Source organism: Telopea speciosissima, chromosome 2 (genome assembly GCF_018873765.1).
Source record: "Telopea speciosissima isolate NSW1024214 ecotype Mountain lineage chromosome 2, Tspe_v1, whole genome shotgun sequence".
NCBI classification, from domain to species: domain Eukaryota; kingdom Viridiplantae; phylum Streptophyta; class Magnoliopsida; order Proteales; family Proteaceae; genus Telopea; species Telopea speciosissima.
The window spans coordinates 20,353,731-20,379,742 of NC_057917.1; the positions used below are offsets into that span (position 1 = coordinate 20,353,731).

At 42.1% G+C, this 26,012-nt stretch overlaps 1 protein-coding gene across 3 annotated transcripts in view; it reads left to right on the plus strand.

The window, feature by feature from the left end:
- The window catches only part of LOC122650262 (1,4-alpha-glucan-branching enzyme 2-2, chloroplastic/amyloplastic-like), a 139,233-nt gene that overhangs the window by 54,722 nt on the left and 58,499 nt on the right, over positions 1–26,012 (plus strand). For all 3 annotated transcript variants that reach the window (XM_043843623.1, XM_043843622.1, XM_043843621.1), the window contains exons 10-13: positions 13,689–13,810; positions 14,092–14,211; positions 22,714–22,843; positions 22,965–23,075. In XM_043843623.1, the coding sequence (XP_043699558.1) occupies positions 13,689–13,810; positions 14,092–14,211; positions 22,714–22,843; positions 22,965–23,075 (483 nt within the window). The remainder of the gene's footprint in view (positions 1–13,688; positions 13,811–14,091; positions 14,212–22,713; positions 22,844–22,964; positions 23,076–26,012) is intronic.

Below are 26,012 nucleotides of genomic sequence, written 5' to 3' on the forward strand. Positions count from 1 at the left end.
TTTTCTTCCTCTTCTTTCTGCTGGAATTCTGCCGCACTTTTATAGTGTTAGCATTGAATTCCCTTTATCTTCTTGCAAAGTGTAGACAGCATAGTATATTTTCCACCCATTTTTTTAGATTTTAAGGCATTTTACATCTACATTCAGATGTAATGGTGAATAACTCTGCCCGTTTGCTGCTAGTCCTATGCCCGGATGAAGGAGGAGGGTTGGTGCATCAGGTCGGGAGCTGGCACCGGAAAAAGCCCTGGCCAAACCTCTTTAACATGAATTCTAGAACCTTATATCATCTACGTTGTGCTAGGGTGTTCCCTGTCAGAATAAGCGACACGCTACACTATGACAGAGACGGGAATGTAAATAGAATGCATCCCCTGCGAAAGCCTCACGGCCTGGTGGTCGGCGTAACAATAAAGTGAGATCTTGGAACAAGGGCAGTGGTTGTGTGACGGAGAAAATGGAAGTAAGGAAAGTCGCTTGGGAAATACTTCTATTCATTTTATATATGTTACAGCTGTAGTGAAAAGTGAGTAAGAGTTAGCGAGGGCGTCCCCTGTAAACGATGCGCCGCTTTGGCACCTGGAAGTTGTAACAAGTAGGCAAGGGTTCTTGCACAAAGGAACGAGTACGGGTAAAGAAGCTAGTACAAAAGCATAGGATTAGGTTAGCATCTTGGAACATCGGATCTTTAATGGGTAAGAGTGTAGAATTGATAGATGTTATGAGGAGAAGAATAACATAACCTGTATTCAAGAGACAAGATGGAAGGGTAAAAAAGATAAGGAGTTGGATAACTTTAAACTTTGGTTACGGGGATAAAAGTAATAGAGTGGAGTGGACACAGTAGTGGATAAAGACTTGAAGAATGATGTGGTTGGAGATAGGATTATATCCATGAAGCTTGTGTTGGAGAAAGACGTTCTCAATATAATTAGTGCTTACGCACCCCTAGTAGGATTAGATGAAAGTAGTAAGTTACAATTTTGGGAACACATGGATGGATTAATGCATGGCTTTAGTCAAAGAGAAAAGATTATTTTTGGGTGTGATTTGAATGGACATGTTGGGAGAGATCTTAGAGGCTATGAAGGTGTATGTGGAGGATATGGTTTTGGAGAGAGGTATAAGGAGGGGATCTCAGTTTTAGATTTTTCTGTGGCTTATAATTTATCCATTGTTAACACTCAATTTGAAAAGAGGGAGTAGTATTTAGTTACCTTCAAAAGTGTGCAACATAGTAGCCAAATAGATGTCTTCCTAACTAGAAGGTCTAATAGATTGTTATGCAAGGACTGTGAGGTTATACTAGGGGAGAGCCTAACCACACAACATAGATTAGTGGTCATGGATAAGTGCCATGCTTCACAAAATTGTAAGAAAGGTGTAAGGTTATTTTCCTTGGGATAAGTTGATGTAGCTTAAAAAGAGATACTTTGAAATCATTTACTGATGAACACGGAAAGTCGGACTTTGAGGGAGACACTAATATGATGTAGATGAGATGACTACTTGTATTAAGAAGGTTGCTAAAGATGTCCTATGCGAATCGAAAGGAAAACGTCATTCCTCTAGCGAGACTTGGTGGTGGGATGATGAGGTTCAAACAACCATTAAGACTAAGAAATCTAGTTTTAAGATATGACAAAGGATTAAGGATGTAAGAGATATAAAAAAGTATAAATTTTCCAAAATGAAGCTAAGAAGATTGTGTGAAAAGCAAGGGTGAAGAAATATGAAGATCTTTATAACAATCTAAGCACAGAGGAGGGGCTTTCATGAGTTCATAAAGAGCCAATGGGAATTGCCAGTTGTTGGGTCACCACTCTATGTGTTCTCGAAGCTTAAACGTCTGCGTGGTGCTCTCCGTTCGTGGAATAGGGAGGTTTTTGGCAATATCCGTCAAAATGTTAGGGATGCAGAGGACGAGGTTAACAGGGCGGAGGTAGCTTATGACCTTCTTGCTAGCCCTGTTTCCTTTGGGGCCCTAGATGAAACCAGAAGATGTTAGCGGGGGTTTCTTGCAAGTGGAAATTTTGGAGGCAAAAGTTCGGGTAACATGGTTAAAGGAGGGACAGAAATACTAAATTTTTCCACTCTATGGTTAATGTCAGAAGAAGATTAGGTGGTATTCCGAAAATTAAAGCGGTAGATGGCACTTGGATTTTTGAGTGCAAGCGGCGGTTGTGAATCACTTCTCAGACATTTTCGCCACTTCTGGGTGTTTGGTTGATGAGGACCTGCTGTCCTGCATTCCCCAGGTGGTGTCGGAGGAAGACAATATCTCCCAATTGGTTCCACCGTCTTTGGAGGAGCTGAGAGAGGCGGTATTTTCCTTGTTGAGTGACAATGCTCTGGGTCCAGATGGTTTCTCTGGGCATTTCTTCACTGCTCATTGGGAGGTTGTTGGTAGTGATGTTTGGGTAGCGGTTAAGGATTTTTTTGAGGGAGGCAGTCTTTCAAGAAGTTTCACTTCTGCCAATCTGGTGCTCATTCCAAAAAAGGACTGTCCTGAGGTAATGTCTGATTTTCGGCCTATTAGCCTTTGTAATTTTTCCTACAAATTATTGCCAAAATTTTTGTCTCTGGATTGGTTGTTTTTCTCCCTTCCTTAGTAGCAGAAGAGCAGGGAGCTTTTGTTCAGGGCAGGTGTATCCATGATTATATCTCTATTGTCCAAGAGATCGCCCATGATTTAAACAGGAAGGCCCGGGGAGCAACATGATTCTCAAATTGGACATGGATGAGAAGCTTATGATCGCACTGGAGGTGGAAGTTCCTCTATTTGGTGCTCTCGAGGTTTGGCTTTCTTGATGCTTGGATTGATTTAATCGGGAAGGCGTAGAGAAATTGCTGGTTTTCTATAGTTACGGGAGGCTCTGTCTCGGGTTACTTCAATTCTACCAGGGGTTTGAGACAAGGTGATACCTTATCGCCTGCCGTTTTCATTTTGGCGGAAGAGTTGCTTAGCAGGGGGCTTAAAAATCTATTTGCAGAGGGGCGGGAATCTTATTTCCTGCTTCCAAGAGGGTGTCCTGGAATTTCCCATTATCTGTTTGCCGATGACACCATTATATTTACTAGAGGCTTGAAGCGCTCGCCGAAACAAATCTTGGGCTTTATAAGCAGGTATGAAGGTTTCTCGGGACAACTGTTGAATAGGCAAAAGAGTTGTTTCATGTTGGACAAAAATTCCTCAGTGGCTAGGCCTCGAATGGTGGGGACCGTCACAGGGTTTGAGAGAAAGGAGCTGCTGATAACTTATTTGGGTGCCCCTCTCTATGCTGGAAGGCTTAAAGTTTGTTTCTTTGATGATTTGGTTGGAAGGATAAGAAACAAGGTAGCTGGCTGGAAAGGAAAGCTTTTATTTGTTGGTGGGCATGTGACTCTGCTAAAACATGTCCTTGCCTCTATTCCAATCCATGTTTTTGCAACTTAGGAGCCGCCCAAGGCTATCTTTAGGAGGATCTATGGCATCTTTGAGGAGTTTCTTTGAGGGAGCTCGGAGTGGGGAAGGAGGCACTGGGTAAGTTGGCAAAGGGTTTGTAGGCCGATTGAAGAAGGGGGGTTAAGGATTAGACTGTTGGAGGATTTTGGCCTGTCTCAAGGCTCAAAGGTTTATAGAGAATTCTTGTTGATCGCTCGCTCGGAGTGCTTTTTCAGGACAAAGTCTTTAAAGGTAATCATATTGCTTTGGCAGGGTCGAGTGGCCTTGAATCGAAATCTTGGAGAAGTGCTTTGGCTTTTAAAGATTTCATGTTGGAAAAGTCACGGTGGTTAATTGGTGTTGGAAATGTCCTTTTCTGGCTTGATAATTGGGTGGGGGTTGGTCCGTTGCTAGATTATGTGGACAACACCCTTCAGGTTGATACCACTTTGCGTGTTAAGGATGCAGTAAATGAGGATCGCACTTGGAAGCATGAGTTGTTGAATCGGATTGATTCGGCTGGGGTGAGGCAAAGCATCCTTAAAGGAAATTTTACTTTCTCAGATAAGGATGACTTAATGGTATGGACTATCAATAGCGATGATTGTTTCACAACAAAATCGGCCTGGAATGAAGTGCGGTGCGGGTCGCCTGAGGTTGCCTACGATAGATGGATCTGGACCCAATCTATGCCTACGAAGATAACATTTTTTACTTGGCAGCTACTTAATGGGAAAATCCCCACAGATGAGTCTTTAATGACTGTAGCCATTCCTCTAGCTTCTTAGTGCAACTGTTGCGGGAGGCCTAAAAGGGAAACCACTGACCATTGCCTGATTGCTGGAGGCATTGCGGCGAAGGTTTGGAGGTTCTTTTCGCGTGTCTTTGATATTGATTTGCTGCCTTCACAGGACGTCAGAGGTCGTATTCTCTTTGGCATGGGTCGGCGGGTTGTAGCAGTCTATGCGCCTATGTTATAGGGCTTTTACCATCCTTGATTGTTTGAGAGTTAAGGAAGGAAAGGAACAACAGAAGACATGGGGAAAGTAGGCGGGCTTCTTGTGCTATTATTGAATGCGTTAAGAGCTGGGTGAGAAGCCTTACGTACCCGTCCAAGATCGGGCGATCATCTTCCCCTAGAGATGGTTTAATTCTGCAGGTTTTGGATCTTTCGGCTACTCCTGCGGTCCTGCCTGGCCGAAAAGTCCTATTACTGTTTATTGGTGCCCGCCTTTTGTCTCGATGATGCTTAATGTAGATGATGCTTGTAGAGGCAATCCTAGTGTTGGTGGGGGGGTGGAGGGGTAATCACGGATAAGGAAGGTGTTGTTTTGGCTGCCTTCTCTCATTTCTATGGTGATTGCACTAACTCATTGGCCGAGATGAGAGCTCTGAGAGATGGCTTGAAGTTATGCCATGATTTGGGTCTTTCTGATGTTGTGGTTAACTCAGGCTCTGCTTCCGCTGTTAGAATGATTAATCATAAGAGGTGTAATCTCTGGAGGGGTTAGTATTGTTTCTAGGAGGTCGTGGCCTTAATTTGTTCTACTTGGGCGCTGGTCACCTTTGCTTATAGGGAGAGTAATAGGGCGGCTTATTGGATGGCCAACCTGGCCTGTGATACTGGTTCCTCTATCAGTTACCACGTTGGCAGCTGGCTGCCGGGTGATCTGCAGCGTATTCTTCGAGAGGATCAGAGGATAGGGCTGGTTTGCCTGTTCTAAGGAAATAGATGTTTAAATTTGTATGGGCAAGTCCAGAGTTGAGTTGAGAGTGAGTGTTCCTATGGGTTGGGGTAAGGTGGTACGTTTCCCCCCGCTCTTGTATTCTTTATTCATTGATTGATTTTAATAATATTCTAGGGGCTGGCCCGGGTCCCAGGTAATATTCGGGTTTAAAAAAAAAAGGGGAAAAAACTATCTATAAAATAGCTAAGATAAGGGAAAGGAAGAGTTAGAGATCTGAACCATGTTAGATGTATTAAAAGTGAAGATGGTAAAGTATAACAAGGGATGAGGACATTAAGGAGAGAGGGAAAGATTATTTCTACAGCCTACTAAATGAAGACAATTCAAGTATAGTGTCCCGGAGACTGCATTACCCATCAAGACACCACATATCGTAGATATTTATGAAAGATTAGGGCTTCTGAAATAAAAAAGCTTTAAGGAGGATGAAAGTAGGCAAGGCATTAGGCCTAGATGAGGTCCCAATAGAAGTGTGGAAGAGCTTAGGAATATGTGGTTTATCTTGACTAACCAAGCTGTTTAATAAGATTTTGAGCATAAGGGAAATGGCGGATGAATGGAGGAGAAGCATTGTGCTTCTGATTTACAAAAAAAAAAAAAGAAGTGATATTCAGAGCTGCAATAACAATAGAAGCATGAAACTAACAAGTCATACTATGAAATTATGGGAGAGGGTTATTAAAACCCATCTGAGACAAGAAACTACTATTATGAAGACCAATTTGGTTTTATACTAGGAAGATCCATGACAAGAGCTATTTACTTAGGAGACTCATTGAACGATGTAGAGGTTGCAAGGATCTCCATATGGTCTAAACCTAGAAAAATCTTATGGAAGAGTCCCTAGAGAAAGCTAGTACTAAAGAAGAGTAGTGTTTCAAGTAAATATATGTACATAATTAAAGATATGTATGATGGTGTGGTGACTAGTGTATAAATTGTGGGTGGAGGGGTCAAAATAATGAATTCCCAATTACAATTAGGTTACATCAAGGGTTAGCTTTAAGCCCTTTATTTGCACTTATCATGCATAATTTAACCAGAGACATTCAAGATGAGGTTCCTTGGTCACTTGGTGTATGTTTTTGCTAATGATATTGTTTGGTGGATGAGACAAAAGCGGGGATTAACACCAAGTTAGAGTTATGGAGATCAACCTTAGAATTAAAAGGTTAGGACAAGTAGATTGAAGATGTAGTATATGGTGTGTAACTTTAGTTACACTATGACGGATAATGAGGTGGTGAAAATAGACGAGGTAGATTTTCCATAAAGTGATTATTTTATGTATCTGGGCTCAATCATAAATAAAAAAAGGTGATATAGAGGATGCTGTTTCACATAGAATTAAAATAGGATGGATGAAGTGGAGAGGTGCGTCTGGAGTGTTGTGTGATCGGTGTATTCCTTTAAAACTTAAAAGAAAATTTTATAGGACAGTTACACGACTAGCTATGATGTTGTTAGAGTTATTAGATATTTTGGTCGAAGGGTACTTTAGGAACTGGTTAAGTTCCAGCAGTCCTATTATGTATTTTCTTCTTTTTTCCTCTTTTTATCTCTTACGTCCCTAGGGAGGTGGATGTAATATGTTTATCATTAGTAATGAAGTAATATAGCTGAGTGGAGAAGTCTCTTCTACTCAAGGAATTACAACCGAAACAGTTTCTTCTTTCCCTTCTTGTCTTCTTCTTCTTCCAACTTCTTCTCCTTCATTTACTTGCATCCCTAACCTAAAATCCAACTTGGTATCAGAGCTTTAGGTTTGAGAGTCGTATTCAGCCTTTTTCTCCTATCTTTTTTCTTGTCTTTGGAATCCTAGGTCATAAAGGATTTCAAGGAGGAAATTCCTATGTGAAGAACTTGTTGGAGAAGTATGAAATAGGTTCTATGTAACCTATTCAAGTGTTTGAAGATGCTATTTGAGCTGAGTTGAAGCTCTCTTGAAGTTTTAAGAGCACCAAGCCACTGCCTAGGGTTTTTGCCAGCTGAAAGTTGCAGGTCTGGTTTCTCTCTCCCTCGGCATGAGCTTGAGTCTTGGAATGGACTACTATAATCGCCCAAGGGTGGTTATTATCCTCCATATGTCCCCCTTTGCTGATTACAAGACCTGTTTGAGCATAGCTCCATTTTGTGGAGTCTCATTTCCTGCCCAGGTAAAACCGAGAATGCTTCTCTTCCTCTTTTCCTGCCTTTGGACTGCAAATGGTTGCTTTCTTGGTTGAGGACTGATTATGGACAGCTCTGTGTGATGTTTTTTGAGCTTGTTTAAGTTTGTGTTCCTCATTGGAGAGTATTGGGGTGAAATTTGTCATGTTTTTTTTTGTTTTCTTTTACCTTGCTGAAATTCGATTCTTCTGTTGAGTTTCATCTTTGGGTTGAGTGTGTACTCCCCACTTGGTTTGGGTACTCTTGTTTATGGTCAAGTGTCGCTTTTTTTCCTTACAATATGGCTGATTCGAATGTCTTCGGGGCTAGTTCGGCTGATTCACAGCCCATTCCAACAGCCCCTCAAGCTGTTTTTGAGAACCTCCATCCACAAATCTCCATTGTGAAGCTTGACAACACCAATTACCTTGACTGGTCACATTCAGTGAAGCTCTCCCTTAGGAGTAAAGGGAAGCTTGGGTACATTATAGGTGCTATTCAAGCCCCAGAGCCTGGTTCCCCTACCTATGAGAAATGGGAGACAGAAAATTCCACAGTTATGACATGGCTCATCTTCTCCATGAAGCCCGAGATTGGGAGAAGGTTTATGAGAAAAGAAATTGCCAAGGCTATTTGGGACAATGTCTCCCAGACCTTTGACAGGGTTGGTGACTCTGCCAAGGTCTATCAGCTTCACCAAATAATTAATTCAAAGAGGTAGGGTGACAAGACCTTTTCCGAGTACTACAATGCTTATATCAGTCTTCTGGAGGAGTATGACCACTACAGGGATCTTCAATTGACCAATCCAGAGGATAAAGCAAAGGTGCATCACACCCTTGAACAGGAGCGAGTCTTCACTTTACTTGGTGGCCTGAACCCTGACTATGAACCAATCAGGCTCCAGATCTTAGGTCGGTCCCCTCTTCCATCTCTTGATGAGGTGTGTAGCTACTTGCAAAGTGAGGAGACTTGATGTGTTACCATGGAACCAGCTCTATCATCATCTCTTGAAAGGTCAACTCTCAATTCTAGTTCTTTCCAGGACACCTGTGGAGGTAGTAGAGGCCAGGGGCCTAACCATGTGGAAGACAGAGCAGTTGAGACAGGTGGTACTAGTGGAGGTGCCAGAGATAGGTTTAAATGTGATCATTGTGGGAGATCTGGACACACCAAGGATAGGTGTTGGACTCTTCATTGCCGTCCTCCTGGTGCACGGGGTGATGCTCGTGGTGGCGGTAGAGGGGGAGCTCGAGGAGCCCACTCTGTTATGACTGAGGCAGACACTACACCGGATGACTCCACTCTGGCAGATGCGGTGTTTCGCAGGGTCATGTCACAGCTGAGCACATCTCCTACACCCATAGTGGCTAGCTCCTCTTCATCCTCAGCTTTGCAGGTCTCTACCTCAGCTTCTACTGCAGCCTAGTCTTGGGTCATTGACTTTGATGCCATTGACCACATGACTGGTACGTTCCATTATTATGACTCCTATACCATTTGTTCTGGTAAGGATAAGGTTAGGGTAGCTGATGGCTCCCTTTCCTCCATCTCTGGTAAGGGCAGCATTCCTGTTACATCATCCATTTCTTTTACTTCTGTTCTTCATGTCCCTAACCTTACTCTTAATCTTTTATCTGTGAGTCATTTGACTAATTCTCTGTACTGTTGTGTCACCTTTTTTCCTTCTCATTGTTTGTTTTAGGATTTGGTGACGAAGAGGATTATTGGCAGTGGTCGTGAGGAGCAAGGACTTTACCTTTTTGACCCTTTTTTGCCCACAGCTCAGTCTATGTGTGTGGACGTAATGAGAGTAGTTCTGTGGATTCTGTTATGTTATGGCATCGTCGTCTAGGCCATCCATCTTTTGTTGTAATGAGGAAACAATTACCTCACTTATTTTCTTCTATTTCCTCTTCTCATGTTTTTCATTGTAAACCATGTATGTTTGCCAAAAACTGTCGTTCTCCTTATCCATATCATGGTAATAGATCTACTTCTCTTTTCCATATTGTGCATACTGATGTTTGGGGACCTGCCCCTACTACTTCTTTATTTGGCTATCGTTACTTTGTTTCATTTGTTGATGATTTCTCTCGTGCTACTTGGACTGTTCTTATAAAGCATAAAAGTGATGTCTGTGATGCATTTAAAAATTTTTATCAGATGATTCTCATTCAGTTTGATACTCGAATAAAAATTGTTCGTTCTGATAAAGGGGGGGGGGAGTACAGGTTTGGTGGCCTCCAAACCTTTTTTTACTGATAATGGCATTATCCATCAGCTAGTGTGTACTGACACACCTCAACAAAATGGGGTAGCTGAGAGGAAAAATCACCATTTATTGGAGGTCACTCGGAGTCTTCTCTTTGGCATCATTGTTTCTAAGACCTTATGGTCTGAAGCTCTTCTCATTGCTTTTTTTCTCATAAATCGCATGCCTACCAAACTCCTTGGTTTCAAATCTCCCTTCTAAACCTTATCTCCACAGGTTTCTGCTTTCTCTCTTCCTCCTAAAGTCTTTGGCTGTGCTTGTTATGTGCATGTTAACAAACCCCATTGCACCAAACTTGATCCCAAGGCTCTCAAGTGTCTCTTTCTTGGGTACTCTTCTACTTCCAAGGGCTACAAGTGCTATCATCCTTCTTCTCGTCGGTGTATTCTTTCCAAAGATTTCACTTGAATCTGTCCCTTTTTTTGCCCCTTCTCAGCATCCTTTTCAGGGGGAGAATTGTGGAAGTGAATAGGCTACTGATTTCCTTCATTCTCCTCTCCCTCTCTCTCCTTTTATGCTTGACATTGGAAAACACAGGACTGTGGATGTGGTTGATACTGATGATCAATTAGGTGTGAATACAAAATTTGTTATTGAAAGTGGTTTTAGAAATGAGAAGGAGAAGGATTTCCACATTAAATACAAGAGAGTGAAGGCTTGCATAATGAAGGAAAGAAGACTTGCCAAGAATCCTCTTTGGATTCAGATCCACATCCTGAGATTCATTCCCCTCAATCAGGTGATATCCCTTCTCCTCCATCTAATTTAGACCTTCCTATTGTTGTTAGAAAGAGGAAAAGAGCTTGTACTAATCCTATAGCCCAGTTTGTTTCCTATGATGCTCTTTCTCCTACAGGTCTTGCCTTTATTGCTGCTCTCTCTACAACTTCTATTCCCACGAATGTTACTGATGCTATGTGTAACCCAAAGTGGAGACAAGCTATGTCTGAGAAGATGATGGCTCTTGAGAAGAATGGTACTTGGCAATTGGTGGATCTTCCCAGGGGACTTGTCCTAGTTGGATGTAGATGGGTCTACATAATCAAGTATAAATTTGATGGTACTGTTGAGAGATACAAAACAAGATTGGTGGCCAAGGGGTACAGTCAAGTCTATGGAATTGACTATCAGGAGACATTTGCTCCTGTGGCTAAACACAACTCTATAAGAGTCCTTTTATCATTGGCTGTCAATAAAGATTGGCCATTATACCAGTTAGATGTCAAGAATGCCTTCCTTCATGGTGACTTGGAAGAGGAAGTGTACATGCAAACTCCACCAGGTTTCAAAATACCTTCAGCTGAAGGGAAAGTATGTCTTCTCAAGAAGGCACTATATGGTCTCAAACAGTCACCAAAGGCATGGTTTGAGCGCTTCCGGTAGGCTATTATGAAGAATGGGTATTCCCAAAGTCAAGCAGACCACACTCTCTTTACCAAGCGAGGCAATGATACCATTACAACCCTTATTGTCTATGTTGATGATATTGTTGTCACTGGAGATGATGCAGCTGAGATAGATAAACTGAAGATCTACTTGGCCCACCAGTTTGAAATTAAAGAACTGGGCCCCTTGAAGTACTTCTTAGGGATTGAAGTATCATGGTCCAAGAGAGGAATCAACATATCTCAAAGGAAGTTTGTCCTTGATTTGTTGACAGAGACAGGAATGTTAGGTTGCAAACCTGCAAGTTCCCCGATTGAGCAGAACCACAAACTAGGAGAAAATTGTGGCCCCTCTCTTGTTGATGCGGGAAAATACCAGAGGTTAGTGGGGAAGCGTATCTACCTTTCCATGACATGCTCAGATATTTCCTATGTAGTGGGAGTGGTAACTCAATTTATGCATGCCCCCAAAAGTGGCCACTTGGATGATGTATATCGTATTCTCAGATATTTGAAGTCTTCTCCAGGGAAAGTACTGTTGTATGCCAAGCATGATCACTTGAGAGTGGAAGGTCATACTGATGCTGATTGGGCTGGATCCATCACAGACAGGAGATCTACCTCGGGCTATTGTACCTTTGTGGGTGGTAATTTGGTCACATGGAGAAGCAAAAAACAGCCTGTTGTTGCTAGATCTAGTGTAGAGGCAGAATTTAGAGCCATGGCTCATGGAGTGTGCGAGCTTATATAGACTAGTTCATGAATTGGGTTTGATACTGAAGGCCCTATGAGACTCTACTGTGACAACAAGGTAGCCATCAATATTGCTCACAATCCAATGCAACATGACAGGACCAAGCATATTGAAGTGGATCGACACTTCATCAAGGAGAAGATAGACTCTGGCTGCATTTGTACTCCCTTTGTGAAGACTAGTGATCAACTGGTAGACATCTTCACCAAAGGACTTACCTCCTTTCAGTTTGGTACTCTTTTATGCAAGTTGGGAATGCATGATATTTATTCTCCAGCTTGAGGGGGAGTGTTAGAGTTATTAGATATTTTGGTCTAAGGGTATTTTAGGAACTGGTTAAGTTCCAGCAGTCCTATTATGTATTTTCTTCTTTTTTCCTCTTTTACCTTTTACCTCCCTAGGGAGGTAGATGTAATATGTTTAACATTAGTAATGAAGTAATATGGCTGAGTGGAGAAGTCTCTTCCACTCAAGGAATTACAACCGAAACAGTCTCTTCTTTCCCTTCTTGTCTTCTTCTTCCTCTCTTCTTTTCTTCTTCCTCCGCCGACTTCTTCTCCTTCTTTTACTTGCATCCCTAATCTAAAATCCAACTGATGTACGGCGCGGAATGTTGGGCAGTTAAGAAGCATCATGTAGCTAAACTCAGTGTAGTGTAAATGAAGATGTTGAGATGGATATTTGGTAAAACTAGGAAGGATAAAGTAAGGAATGATCATATTAGAATTTCTAATACGATCATCCTTACCATAGTTGTCAAGGCGTCACCTAGGCATTCAGGCGCCTTGGTCGCCTAGGCGGGCCTTGGACGCCTAGTTGGTGTCGACTTGGATTTGGGCCCTCTCCAACACCTTGGGTCGCCGAGATGCCGTGACAACTATGATTTGAACTGATTTGGTAGTAGCTTTGATACATGAAAATCTACGGGAAATTCGTTTGAGGTGGCATGGCCTTGTTCAATGGAGGCTTTTGGATGCTTCAGTACGGAAGAGTGATTTGAGTCAGATTGAAGGAACTCAAATAGCCAGGGGCAGACCAAAAAAGACACTTGGAGAAGTGAGGAAAGACATGCGTAGCTTAGGCTTTGTATCAAGTATGACCTTGAATAGATCTGATTGGAGGGAAAGGATACATGTAGCTGACCCCACTTAGTTGGGATAAAGCTGAGTTGTTGTTGTATTCAGATGTAATGATGAAAATGCATACTGTCATTCGTTTCTATAATGTAAAGTATACCTATTCTTCAACATGTAACCTTGTTGAGATGGGCTACTTTACCCGATAGGGGTAACTTAGTCCTTATTGTTTTAGTTATTTTATTAGTTGTTTTATGCTTTATTTCTATTTCTGTTCTCTCCCCTCTATCCGATCTCTATTTTGGGATTCCTAGTTGTAGTAGGAATTCCTAATAGGAATAGGACTGGTGGGGGGCACTCCTACTTTGATTATGATTTGAGATTAATATAAATAAGGGGCTGGGTGATCGATTAGATCATTCAAGCACTCAATTCCAAAGGCTGTTAACAAACCTCTTCTCAATTTCCCAACAGTGTTGGACTACAATGGAGATAGGAAAGGAGAAAGATGCCTTTATAACCTACTTACAAAAAAAAGAACCCTTTATAACCTTACTTGTATCATCCAGCAAGTGGATGATAAGAGTCTGACAAATGACTTGCAAGGATTAAGTTTATGTACTTCAGGTAGACAAGAATGTATATTGCAACCTTTACTGTCTTCAGTAACCTTCCCACAAAAATGTTATCCCTTCCAAAGTTTTATAGGTAAAATTGAAATGAATGGAAAGCCCGTTTTATCATTAAAGACATCCCATTTTGCATTCTCAGGCAGATTCTTGCTAGTTCTAACCACTATGTATCATTTTTAGCCTTATGTTGCTTTGTCTTTGCGATATCCTTGTCTTGTCCTCAATACCATCAATTTTGATATGCAGGAGCCTATGATCAACACATATGCCAATTTTAGAGATGATGTACTCCCTCGCATTAAAAGGCTTGGATACAACGCGGTTCAGATTATGGCCATTCAAGAGCATTCATATTATGCAAGCTTTGGGTATTCTTTTCTTGATATGATTTGTGTGTAGGGGTGTTATTAAATTCTAGAGCAGTAGAGAAAAAAACAGAGAGGGTTGACTGAGTACATCTAATGTGTACTTCCCCCCCCCCCCTGCGTGTGTTTGTCTTTCATATATACGTTTGTGTTTGTGGCTCTATTTCAATTGTGGTTATTTGTTTGTCTGAGTGGTGACTGTTGACCAATAATTTTCATCTAGTGTTCGCATGACTGGCAATTTTCTTGCGTATGTAGATTCTTATATTTTATATGTGCTGTAGGTACCATGTCACCAACTTTTTTGCCCCTAGTAGCCGTTTTGGAACTCCAGATGATCTCAAGTCTTTGATAGACAAAGCTCATGAGCTTGGCCTGCTCGTTCTTATGGATATTGTTCACAGGTGAGTCAGATTTCATGGGTACAAAGCGTATTCAATAACTAGCTTATTTATCAAGCATTCTCTTCCACCCCTCCCCCCACCCAAGAAAAGAAGAAAAAAACTGCTCTTTTTTTCCTGATAAATTACAAATTTTAATGATGGGATAGGAATGAGTACGAGTGACAGTCCGCTACAATAAAAGGCCAATCTGATCCACCAAAACAAAAGAAGACACAGGGTAGCCCTCAACAAACGTTAGACTGTTCTATCACAAAGGATATTCCTATCCTAAGCACCATATAGGCCTCACTTTTCCTTGCTTAGCTGGAAGATCACCAAATTGTTTGCTGACCCTTGGTTTTCGGTTTTTTTCCCCCTGCTGATGCTGGAAAATCTCCAAGATCGATCCTTGAAAGAGTTGACCAGTGCTATTGCGTGTAGAATCACCACCCTCAACCTGCATATTTGTGACACCCTCCGTAGTGGCGTAGTGGCAAAATCCAAATCCTATTGATGAGTAAGCATCTCAGCTCGCATTGAGTCTCCAATTTGAGCCTAACATATCCTCTCAATAGAACCCAAACTCGATCCAATGACCTCTCACTCTTGAGGGCCTGGATTCTCCAATGAACACATCAAAACTGAGCTTCACTCCATCTAGAGGTGGCAACCAGAAATCTTTCCTTCTAATTCACGATGTTCAAGAAAATATAATGATACAACCTCTAAAGTGTAAAGGTCTGGAACACCATCAAATAAAGATTCTCCATTGCCCAATAAGTTACCCTAATTGTGATTTAACAATTTCTTTTTGTGTTTTTGACTTGAATAAGAAACGTTGTCAGTATATATACTCTGCTCTTTGCCATATAGGCTTACAGTTTACCTTCATTGTTTTTGTTTCCTTAATGCTCACGTGGGTGGATAGAATATAGAGAAGCCTTTAAGAGGCTACAATACAAGGAGTCATATATGGAGAAAAGTGGCATTTCTCAGCCATTCTTCTCCTGTTCTCCAAGGTTTACTACTGTAGCAATGAAAAAAAAAAATGGAGTCACCTGTAGTTCAGAGCCCACTGTGGAACCCTTGTTCAATCTTCAAAATAGATTTACACCTGTTACTCATATAAGCAAAAAGAAGCTGCTGACCTGAAGTAGCAACTGGCAACAGATCACACCCCACTCTAGAGACCTTGCTACGAGAAAACGAAGCAAGAGCTGCCGGTGCCTGGTGGAAAAGGAATTGCATGACTCAAAACAAAAACCAAGGCAAAAGTGGATAGGTGACCATAAAAAAGGGGATGGGAAACCAAAGACACAAAGTCGAGAACCCAATCCCTGTTTGGTTTCTACTGGGTTCAGCTAGAGTTTCTTTGTTTTTTTTAAACAATTTCATGTTAGAGTTTAGGTAATAGGGGTACTTTGGGAACTGGTTTGTTATCTTGTCTTATATTTTATTTTTCCTTTTTTTCTTTTACCTCCCTGGGGAGGTGTATGTAATTCCTTATATCATGTTAGTAAAGCAATATAGGTGTGAGAGAGTCCATTTTTTCACGCACAACATTCTGCCACAACTTCCCTTCTTCTTCTTCAACCTTCTACCCAAATCTTCTCTTTTGCTCCCTTGTTCTCTTGCATCCTTTAGATTTGAACTTGGTATCAAAGCCCACGGTTTTGGTTTGAGAGTCGTGCTTTAAGTTTTTTTGTTTTTGGATGAATAAAAAAAATTCATTACCAAAGGAAAAAAATAAGGGGGGGGCAGGGAGGAGGGAACATATAAGCACGAGCCACAAACAAGGCCCTGACAAAAGAGGTAAAGACAATAAAAAATGGGGCAAGAGCCACAAAAAAATCAGCACACTAAAGAAAAGGGAAAAAACTCCTGGCCTTCAAAAGACAATCAAAGCCATCCTCAACAAAGTCACTCTATCCCGGATCCGTGGGCTCGCAACAGAGGGCATGATCTCTGATATCCAAGCTCAGAGGCAAAACCTTCTCTGGGAAGGGAGAGCTGGGGTTATGACGGCGAAAGACACGAAGGGGCAGGGGATCATTAGATTGGAAACGGAGGGGTTAGAGCGAGGCGTCAAATGGCAAGAAGTAGCTGGCCCATTAGGCCCAACTTGATCAGCCAAAGAGGATTGGATGGTGGGCTGGGCTAGAGAGGGAATGGGAAAAGAGGTAGAAGGGCCCACAGGGCTTGCGTTAGGGGAGGGTAAGGTTGGGGAGAGGGAAGATTGAGGGCCCAAAAAAGACTTGGTTAACCCTTTGAGAAAGGGGGTAATCCCCAGGCTCGAAGGGAGTGGCATGGGAGAAATCAGAGGAGAAAGAGTAGGTGCAGAGGGAGGGGAAGGGGAGGAGACATGGACAGTCTGGGGAGTAGAAGAGACTGGAAGGGGATGGCGATAGGTCGATTGGTTTAGGAGAAGAGGAAGGCGACAGGTCGACTAGTTGAGGAAAAGAGGATCAGAGGTCGATTCATCGGGAGATGGGTTAGCTGCATCGTTGCAAAGACCAGCGGACTGAAAGATGGCAAATCAATTTGGACCAGCGGTAGTCGATAGGGAAACCGACAGTCCAGAGGGAGGATGGCCTCGAGGAGAGCTAGAATCCAGGATCTCCTTGCGACATTACCTACGATGTCTGCTACTTCTCCGGCCATGGCTAGGGACACAAGAAGTAGAAGCTGCCGGAATGGCTGGCAGAAGATAGATAGAGGAGCCAGGGCCATTCGCCACATGTCTGGTTTTGGTTCTTCCACGGGAAGGCACACGGTTCTCATGAGAGGAATTCTGGCCATTTCGGGAGGTCAACTGGTCCTGCGGATCATCCTCAGGGGTAGCGTCTTCAGTAGCATCTTGGCTGAGGTTCGACAGAGGAACAACGACTTCAATAGAAGCTTCACAAGGATTCAAATCTACCTTTAGGGCACAAAGGGAAAATTCATGGCCAAAGGTTTTACAGTGGAGGCAATGGGGAGGCTTTCAATCATAATAAACTTCTTGCTTAAAAGAGTAGCCATCTTCTTCCTTTATTTTAATGAGAGAAGGGAGAAGAGATTCTGCAGATACCTCAACACAGATACGTGCAAAGGCCAGCCGATCCTTAGTTCTAACATTTGAGAAGAGAGGAGTACCCACAATAGATCCCACCATGCTTAGTCCTTCCTAACATAGTGTTGTAATATGGGTTCAAGTGTAGAATTGTCCTAGGGGTAATTTTGTCCTTGTACCAATTCCAGAATGTTCTTCTTTACATTAAAAATAAAGATGGTTGTAGTCTCTCTAACTCAAGCCAATATTCACGGAATTTAACATGGTATCAGAACCAAAAATATTTCGGGAATATGGGAATTAAATTTTTTTCCTTTTTTTCTCTCTTTTCTTTGTGATTCTGCCCTAAGGACAGCCACCACCGCAGGTCCCTCCACCATCACAGGCCTCTGCCAGCTCTCTGCCACCACCACCAGCCCTCCTCCACCTTCCGCCATCCCCCGCAGGCCCCTCCACCACCTACTGCCACCTCCGCCAGGCCCTGCAGACCCCTCCACCACCTCCACCAACCCTGCAGGCCTCTCACTTCCTCTCCTTCTCGTGAGAGGTTCCCTCCTCTTGCCGTATTTTCCCCCCCTTGGGGTTGAATTGACTCCCACCAAGGGTTCTTTTTCTTCCCTCCTGATGATCTATTTTTTGGAGGCTTTGTTTATTGGTTTTTGTGATTTTTCCAGCCACCATGCATGACGTTTCAAAGATCACTTCTGCTTCCTCTGGTTCTGATGGTTCATCACAACGTGACTTTATTCCATTTTCGGTGAATCCCATCAAATTAAATGGCAACAATTATCTTTTGTGGTCTCGTTCATGCTTGTTCGCCATTAGTTCCCGTGGTCTATTTGGTTACATCACGGGCACCCAGGTTAGGCCTAGTGAGGCTGGTTATGCGCAGGATCGATGGATGAATTTTAATTTCTTGGTCATGTCGTATCTGGTTAATTCCATGGACCGAAATTACTGGACGTTGCCTTTTCCTTGATTTGGCTGCAAAAATATGGAAGACAGCCCAGGACACCTATTCTCAGGTTGGGAATGCCGCCCAATGCTATGAACTTCGTCAGAAGATCCAATCTACCAAGCAGTTGGAGTTGTCCCTTTCTCAATATTACAATACCATGTGTACTATGTGCCAACAGTTGGATTTTTTGGGCACCTTCACTGCAACCTGTGATGTTGATGCAACGGCCTTCCGGAAATGGGAGGATGGTTTGCGTGTTTTTTATTTCTTGGCTGGACTCAATATTGAGTTTGATCAGATCCGGGCCAACATTCTCAATCGAGATCCTCTCCCAACTCTGGAGCAGGCCTATGCGATCCTTTCGGCTGAGGACAGTCTGTGTACAACCGTGGTTCATCCTGTTACTCAGGAACGATCGACCCTTATTTCCGGTTACCAGTCTTCCCGTGGAAATTCTTCCCGTACTACTACTACTGATTGGACATCTGGTGATCGACCTCCCATTAAATGCGATCACTGTGGGAAGGAATGACACACTAAGGACCGATGTTGGAAGCTTCATGGTCGCCCTGGAGATACTCGTGGGCGTGAAAAGGGTGGTTCCAATCAGTCCAGTAACACCAGTGCTCATCAAGAGTCTACTGAAGAACAGCCTGACCAATCTCTGGCCCAAGTTGTGGCTGAACTGCAAAATCTACGGGTTATGGTGAATTGCTTGGACACATCTTTTTATCGATATCTGTATCTCCTTCAATGGCTGGTTCGGCTATTTCTCTGTCTGCCAATCCCACTACACCTTCTTCCATAGGTATTTCATTTGGTGGGAACTGCACCTTAGCCAGTGTTTAAAGTATTGGTTCGTATCGTATCGTATTAACCGATACGAATCTCCTTGGTTCTAAAACTACTTTTGAAACCTTGTCTCCTCGGGTTTCTGCTTCCTCTCTTCCTCCCAAGTTGTTTGGGTGTGTTTGTTACATCCATGATTCCATGTTAATAAATCTGCTTGGACTAAACTTGACCACAAGGCTCTTAAGTGCTTCTTTCTTAGGTACCCCCCCCTCTACTAAAGGCTATAAGTGCTACCATCTTTCTTCCCAAAGGTGGCTTCTATCCAATGATGTCACTTTCTTTAAATCTGTCCCTTTCTTTGCTTTTCCTCAACATCCTCTTCAGGGGGGAATACTGAGAGTGAAGGCTGCTGATGTCACCCCTTTTCTTCCACCCTTGTCTATTCCTCCTTTTATGCTTGATATTGGAAAACACATTGAGGTGGATGTTGTTGATATTTTGTGATCATTTAGGTGTTGGTTCTAGTAATGAGGAGTTACTTGTCTACAAAGGAAGGGGAAAGAAGACCTGGCAGGAGTCCTCTTTGGATCCACATCTTAAGATCTACCTTCTTTAGTCAGGTAACATTCCTTCTCATCCTTCTGAGTTAGAACTTCCTATTGCTATTCGAAAGGGCAAGAGAGTTTGCACTAATCCTATAGCCCAATTTGTTTCCTATGATGCTCTCTTTCCTACAGTTGCTTTTACTGTAGTCCTCTCCTCTATTTCCATTCCTAAGAATGTCACTAAGGACATGTCTGACCCAAAGTGGAAGCAAGCCATGTCTGAGGAAATGATGGTACTTGAGAAGAACTATACTTGGAAACTGATCGATCTTCCCAGGGGAGAGTTCCAATAGGATGTAGATTGGTCTACACAATTAAGTACCGATTAGATGGTGTTGTTGAGAGATACAAGGCCTGGTTGGTAGCAAAGGGTACAATCAGGTATATGGGATTGACTATCAAGAGACATTTGCTCCTGTGGCTAAGCCAAATTTGATAAGGGTTCTCTTATCATTGGCGGCTAATAAAGATTGGCCTTTATATTAGTTGGATATGAAGAATGCCTTCCTCCGTGGTGATTTTGAAGAGGAAGTACTTGCAAATTCCACTTGGCTTCAAGTTCCCTTCAGTAGAAGGGAAAGTGTCTCTTAAAAAGGCATTATATGAGTCTCAAATAATCCCTAAAGGCTTGGTTTGATAAGTTTAAATAGGTTATTCTGAAGAATAATTATTCCCAGAGTCAATCTGACTACACTTTATTTACCCGGCGAGATAATGGTACCATCACAACCCTTATTGTTTATGTTGTTGACATTGTGGTGACTGGAGATGACAAATCTGAGATAGCTAGGCTGAAAACCTACTTAGCCCAACAGTTTGAGATTAAAGATCTAGGACCCTTGAAGTATTTCTTGGGAATTGAAGTGTCAAGGTCTAAGAAGGGAATAAATATTTTTCAAAGGACTTTGTGATAGACTTGTTGAAAAAAACATGGATGTTGGGTTGCCAGCCAGCAAACTCTCCTATTGAGCAGAATCACAAGGTAGCATAGGATTGTGGTCCTCCCCTTGTTGATGTAGGGAACTACCAAAAGCTAGTGGGGAAGCTGATTTATTTCTCATTGACTCATTCAGATATCGCCTATGCAATTGGGGTGGTGAGTCAATTTATGCATGCTCTCAGGGGTGGGCACTTAGATCTTATATATCGGATCCTCAGGTACTTGAAGTCCTCCCTAGGAAAAGGTCTTCTATATGCCAAGCATAAACATTGAGGATTGAAGACTACACTGATGTTGATTGGGCTGGTTCAGTGTCTGACAGGCGATCATGTCTGGCTATTGTACATCTGTGGGTGGCTAACATGGTCACATGGAGGAGTAAAAAGTAACCAGTTGTGGCTTAGTTAAGTGCAGAGACAAAATTTAGAGCAATGGCTCACGGAGTATCTGAGCTCCTGTGGTTGAGAAGGCTAGTCCAAGAGTTGGTGTTTCATACTAAGGCACCTATGTGCCTCTATTGTGATAACAAGGCTGTTATAAGTATTGCTCACAATCCTGTGCAACATGACACAACGAAGCATAGTGAAGTAGACTGACATTTCATCAAGGAGAAGATAGACTCTGGTTACATTTGTACCCCTTTTGTGGCAGGTGATCAATTGGCAGACATCTTCACCAAAGGGCTCATCTCTCACCAGTTCAGTACCCTTTTGTACAAGCTAGGAATGTATGACATTTATTCTCTAGCTTGAGGGGGAGTGTTAGAGTTTATGTAATAGCGATACTTTGAGAACTGGTTTATTATCTTGTTGTCTTATATTGTATTTTTCCTTTTTTCCTTTTACCTCCCTAGGGAGGTGTATGTAATTCATTATATCATGTTAATAAAACAATATATATTTTTATTCATCCAAAAAAAAAAAAAACAATATAGGTGTGAGAGAGTCCATTGTCTCACACACAACATTCTGCCACAACTTCCCTTCTTCTTCCTCCTCTTCAACCTTCTACCCACATCTTCTCTCTTGCTCCCTTGTTCTCTTGCAACCTTTACATTTAAACTTTTCAGTCGTATGTATACACACGTATATCCTTACCCTATATTGGTGCATGGGCTGAAAATCACAGCCCAGCTCAATAAAAATTCGTAGCTGGGTTAGTCTGGGTTCAGGTTGGTCCATACCAAGTTGTAGCCCTGCCATAATGGATGTGACTTGAAGTAGTGGCAAAGATCACTGGTGCTTGTAAGCCTACAGCAGCACTGGCTCTAAATAAAGTGAGATTGTCTAACAGGATCAGTGGACCAAGTTGTTGGATTATGCTTAGTTGAATTGACTAGCACGCATATTTTCAATGCACAAATGAGTCACGCAAAGTCCACATTTGATCTGTTGGACCTTGGTGCATATGCCGCGGGCATCTGGGCACTTTCTTGGGTCCAAGGTCGTTGACACTTCACGAGTTTATGTTGATTTATTTTGTTTATTGTTTTGTTTTTTGATGCATATGTTTCTATAATATCGTATGTTTTGTTTATTATGTATGTTGGTTTTCTCATATTAGGTCATTACTAGCATAATTATATCGTATTGAATTAATATGGCTTCTATGTTGCATATATTATATTATATACTGCATACCTAGAGCACCTACGAGACGTCTAAGGGGAACTTGTCGCGTAGGCGCCCCTCCAACACTGTTGAGTTGCCTAGTCGCCATGACAACTATGCTGAGCTATGACCTTAATGTTTTATGTAAGGGACTTGTTTTCGTTTTTAATACCTGCTTGCTCTGCTTATGGTTTTCCTTCTTCTGGATCTCCCATCCGGCTTAGTTTATGTATGTAAAAAAAAAGCCACATCACAGATCCATCTAGTTAGCATTCATGTCTTATGGTGTATTTATAATTTAACCAGAAATTATAAAATGTTTACACTTCAAGCTTGTCTGCCAAAATATTACTTTTATAGGTGGTTACAATTTACAGACAAGAGCTTTTCTTAAAAGGGTTTTTGAGATGAAAAAAGTTATTCCAAAAAAGCCCAAAGCATTCTCTTTCTCTTGATATTGTGCATAAATTATTAAATTTGCTTGTGAATTTCTAATATTTCTGTTTGCAGTACGATGCTAATATTTATATTCTAGTTTGTGACTGCCAAATGTGCATTTTATTCAGCCATGCATCAAACAATGTGCTGGATGGCTTAAACATGTTTGATGGGACCGATAGTCATTACTTCCACTCTGGAGCACGAGGTTATCATTGGATGTGGGATTCTCGCCTTTTCAACTATGGACACTGGGAAGTATGTAGTATTTTGCTCTTCTTGTGTTGAAATCATTTTATGTTGCGACGAATGTTGCTTCTTCTAGTTTTGACATGTATAGCTGTCATAGATTAAATTGTTTCTTGCATATCCTGTTTAGGTGCTGAGATTTCTTCTTTCAAATGCAAGATGGTGGTTAGAAGAATACAAGTTTGATGGTTTTAGATTTGATGGTGTGACCTCTATGATGTACACTCACCATGGATTGCAGGTAATGGGAATTAACTTCTTTGGCTAGGCTGGTGGCTTTTGGTCGTGTGGAGGATTGGTAGTTAGTGGCTAAATTATTGATCAATATGTTGTATCACAAATTTATGGATATCTCTTGACATCAAATGCTAGTGCTGTTGGCCTGTTGCCTGAATTCTTTTTTTTTCTCCCACTAATCTAGGTCATGTTTATTTATTTGTTTTTGTTGATAGTGCTGGGTACAAAATGTTCTTTTATGAAATTCCTTTCCAATGTTTTCCCTGCCCCATACATTCTGATTCATATCGTAATCAGCTTTAGTAAAATTGTATCATCAATTCATCATTATTATTTTGTATACTTAGACTACACTTTTATCAGCTTGCTTGTTTTATTGTTTTATTAGAAATGTATCGGTGAGGTCAAATATCTGAATCATGATCTCAAGTTTTGATAGACATGAGCAGATCTTGGCAAGGAAGCTATATATATATATATAAATAATATTGTAATGGGGTTTAGGGGTAAAATTGTCATAGGGGTAATATTGTCCTTGTACCTATTCCAGAATATTCTTTCTCATATTATAAATAAAGGATGGCTGTAGTCACTCAGACTCAAGTCAGTATTCACGGATTTCAACATGGCATCAGAGTTAAAATCATCCGATATATTCACCCAAAAAAAAAAAAAAATCATCCGAAAATAATGGGACGTAATTTTTCCTTGTTTTTCTTTTTTTCCTTTTTCTCTCTTTCATCATCTCAATCTAGCAGCAGCACCGCCCACCCTCCACTAGACTTCCGCCGGCCTGCACCACCTCCGCTAGCCTTCACCAGCCCTTCCGCTGCCTCCACCAGACCTTCCGCCACCTCCTCAGTTCTTCCGCCTCCTCCGCCAGCCCCCCAGCTTCTGCCAGCACCTTCCCAGCCTTCCGCTGCCCCTCTCGTCTCCCGCGACCTTCTTACCTCCTCGTGGGAGCCCTAGTTCCCTTTGCCGTTATCCCCCCCCCCCTTGGTGGTGAGTTGGCTCCCACCAAGGGCTCTTTCTATGCAGTAATTTTTTTTCTGCCTATGCTGTAAAATTTTTCTGAGATTTTTTTCTCTGTTATTGGGAATTTCTCTTTGGCCAGCCACCATGCCTGAAGCTTCTGAGATCACATCGGCATCCTCTGGCCTTGACGGCACGTCGCAACGTGATTTTGTTCCATTTCCAGCCGGCCCTATTAAATTAAATGGGGCCAATTACCTGTTGTGGTCTCCTTTTAGTTTGTTTGCTAGCAGTTCCCGTGGTCTCTCTGGCTGCATCATCAGAACCTCTGTCAGGCGTACTGATGCTGGTCTTGCCCAAGATAGGTGGATGAATTTTTTTCTTGGTCATGTCATATCTGGTTAATTCCATGGACCAAGAGATTGTCGGACGCTACCTTCTACTTGATTCGGCTGCCAAGATCTGGAGAACAGCCCAAGACACCTAATCTCAAGTGGGCAATGTCGCACAGTGTTATGAACTCCATTAGAAAATCCACTCAACCAAGTAGTTGGAGTTGACCCTCTCAGTATTATAATAAAATGTGCAAGATGTGGCAGCAGCTTGATTTCTTGAGGACCTTCACTGCAACTTGTGATGTTGATGCCACTGCTTTCCGGAAGTGGGAAGATGGCTTACGAGTTTTTGATTTTCTGGCCAGTCTTAATATTGAGTTTGATCTGATTCGGGCAAATATTTTGAATCGTGATCCTCTACCCACACTTGAGCAAGCTTATGCAATTCTTGCAGCTGAAGATAGCTGCCGGACTGCAATGGTTACTCTTGTTACTCAGGAGCGCTCGACTCTTATTTCTGGGTCTTCGACTCCTTCCCGTGGGAATTCTTCCCACCCTCCTGACGGTGATCGTCCTCCTTTTAAATGGCATACCAAGGACCGATGCTGGAAGCTTCATGGTCGCCCTGCAGATACCCGAGGGCATGGGAGAGGTGGCTCCAATCGTTCGAATAATGCCCGTGCAAATCAAGCATCTACTGATGAGCAGCCCTCCTGACATTCTCTTTCCCAAATTGTGGAACAACTTCAGAATCTCCGGAATATGATGACACGGTTGGATGCATCTTCTTCTTCTGGGTCTCCTTTGGCTGCCTCGGCAATTTCCCTACCATTTGATTCTACTACCGCTTCTTCTACAGGTATTTCATTTGGTGGGAATTGTACCTTGGTCATACCCGAATCTTGGGTCATTGACTCTGGTGCAACCGACTATATGACAGGTTCTTCATTTTTTCTCAAATATTTTCCTTTATCTGTTCATAACACAGTCTGTACTGTTGATGGGTCTCTTTCCCCAATCTCGGGCAAGGGACCTGTTCAATGCACCTCTTCTCTTTGTCTTTCTTCTGTACCCCATGTTCCTAAATTCTTTACTAATTTACTGTCCATTAGTAGTATCACTAGGGACTTGAACTGCAAGGTAATATTTTTCTCACTCATTATTTGTTCCAGGACTTGGAAACGGGTCGTACGATTGCATGTGGTAAGGTGGTTGGTGGTTTGTACGTGCTTGATAGTTCGTCGGCAGCATTGACATCTCAGGCCTTATCTACTGGTTCTACTTCTGCTTTGCTTGAATTAAATAAGTGGCATCGCCATTTGGGGCATCCACCTTTGAGTGTCTCATCTACTTTATTTCCTAGTTTATTCAAACAGTGTAATCCAAACAATTTTTCATGTGATGCTTGCACTTTTGCTAAGCAAACTTGGAATGTTTATCCTGTTTCTGATAATCGTAGTGTGACTCCTTTTGGTTTAATACATTCTGATGTATGGGGCCGTGCTCATTGTGTGTCTATATCTGGCTTTAAATGGTTTGTCACATTTGTTGATTGCTATAGCCGTACTACTTGGGTATATCTGATGCATAGCAAGAGTGATGTGTTTGCATGTTTCCGTTTGTTTCACAAAATG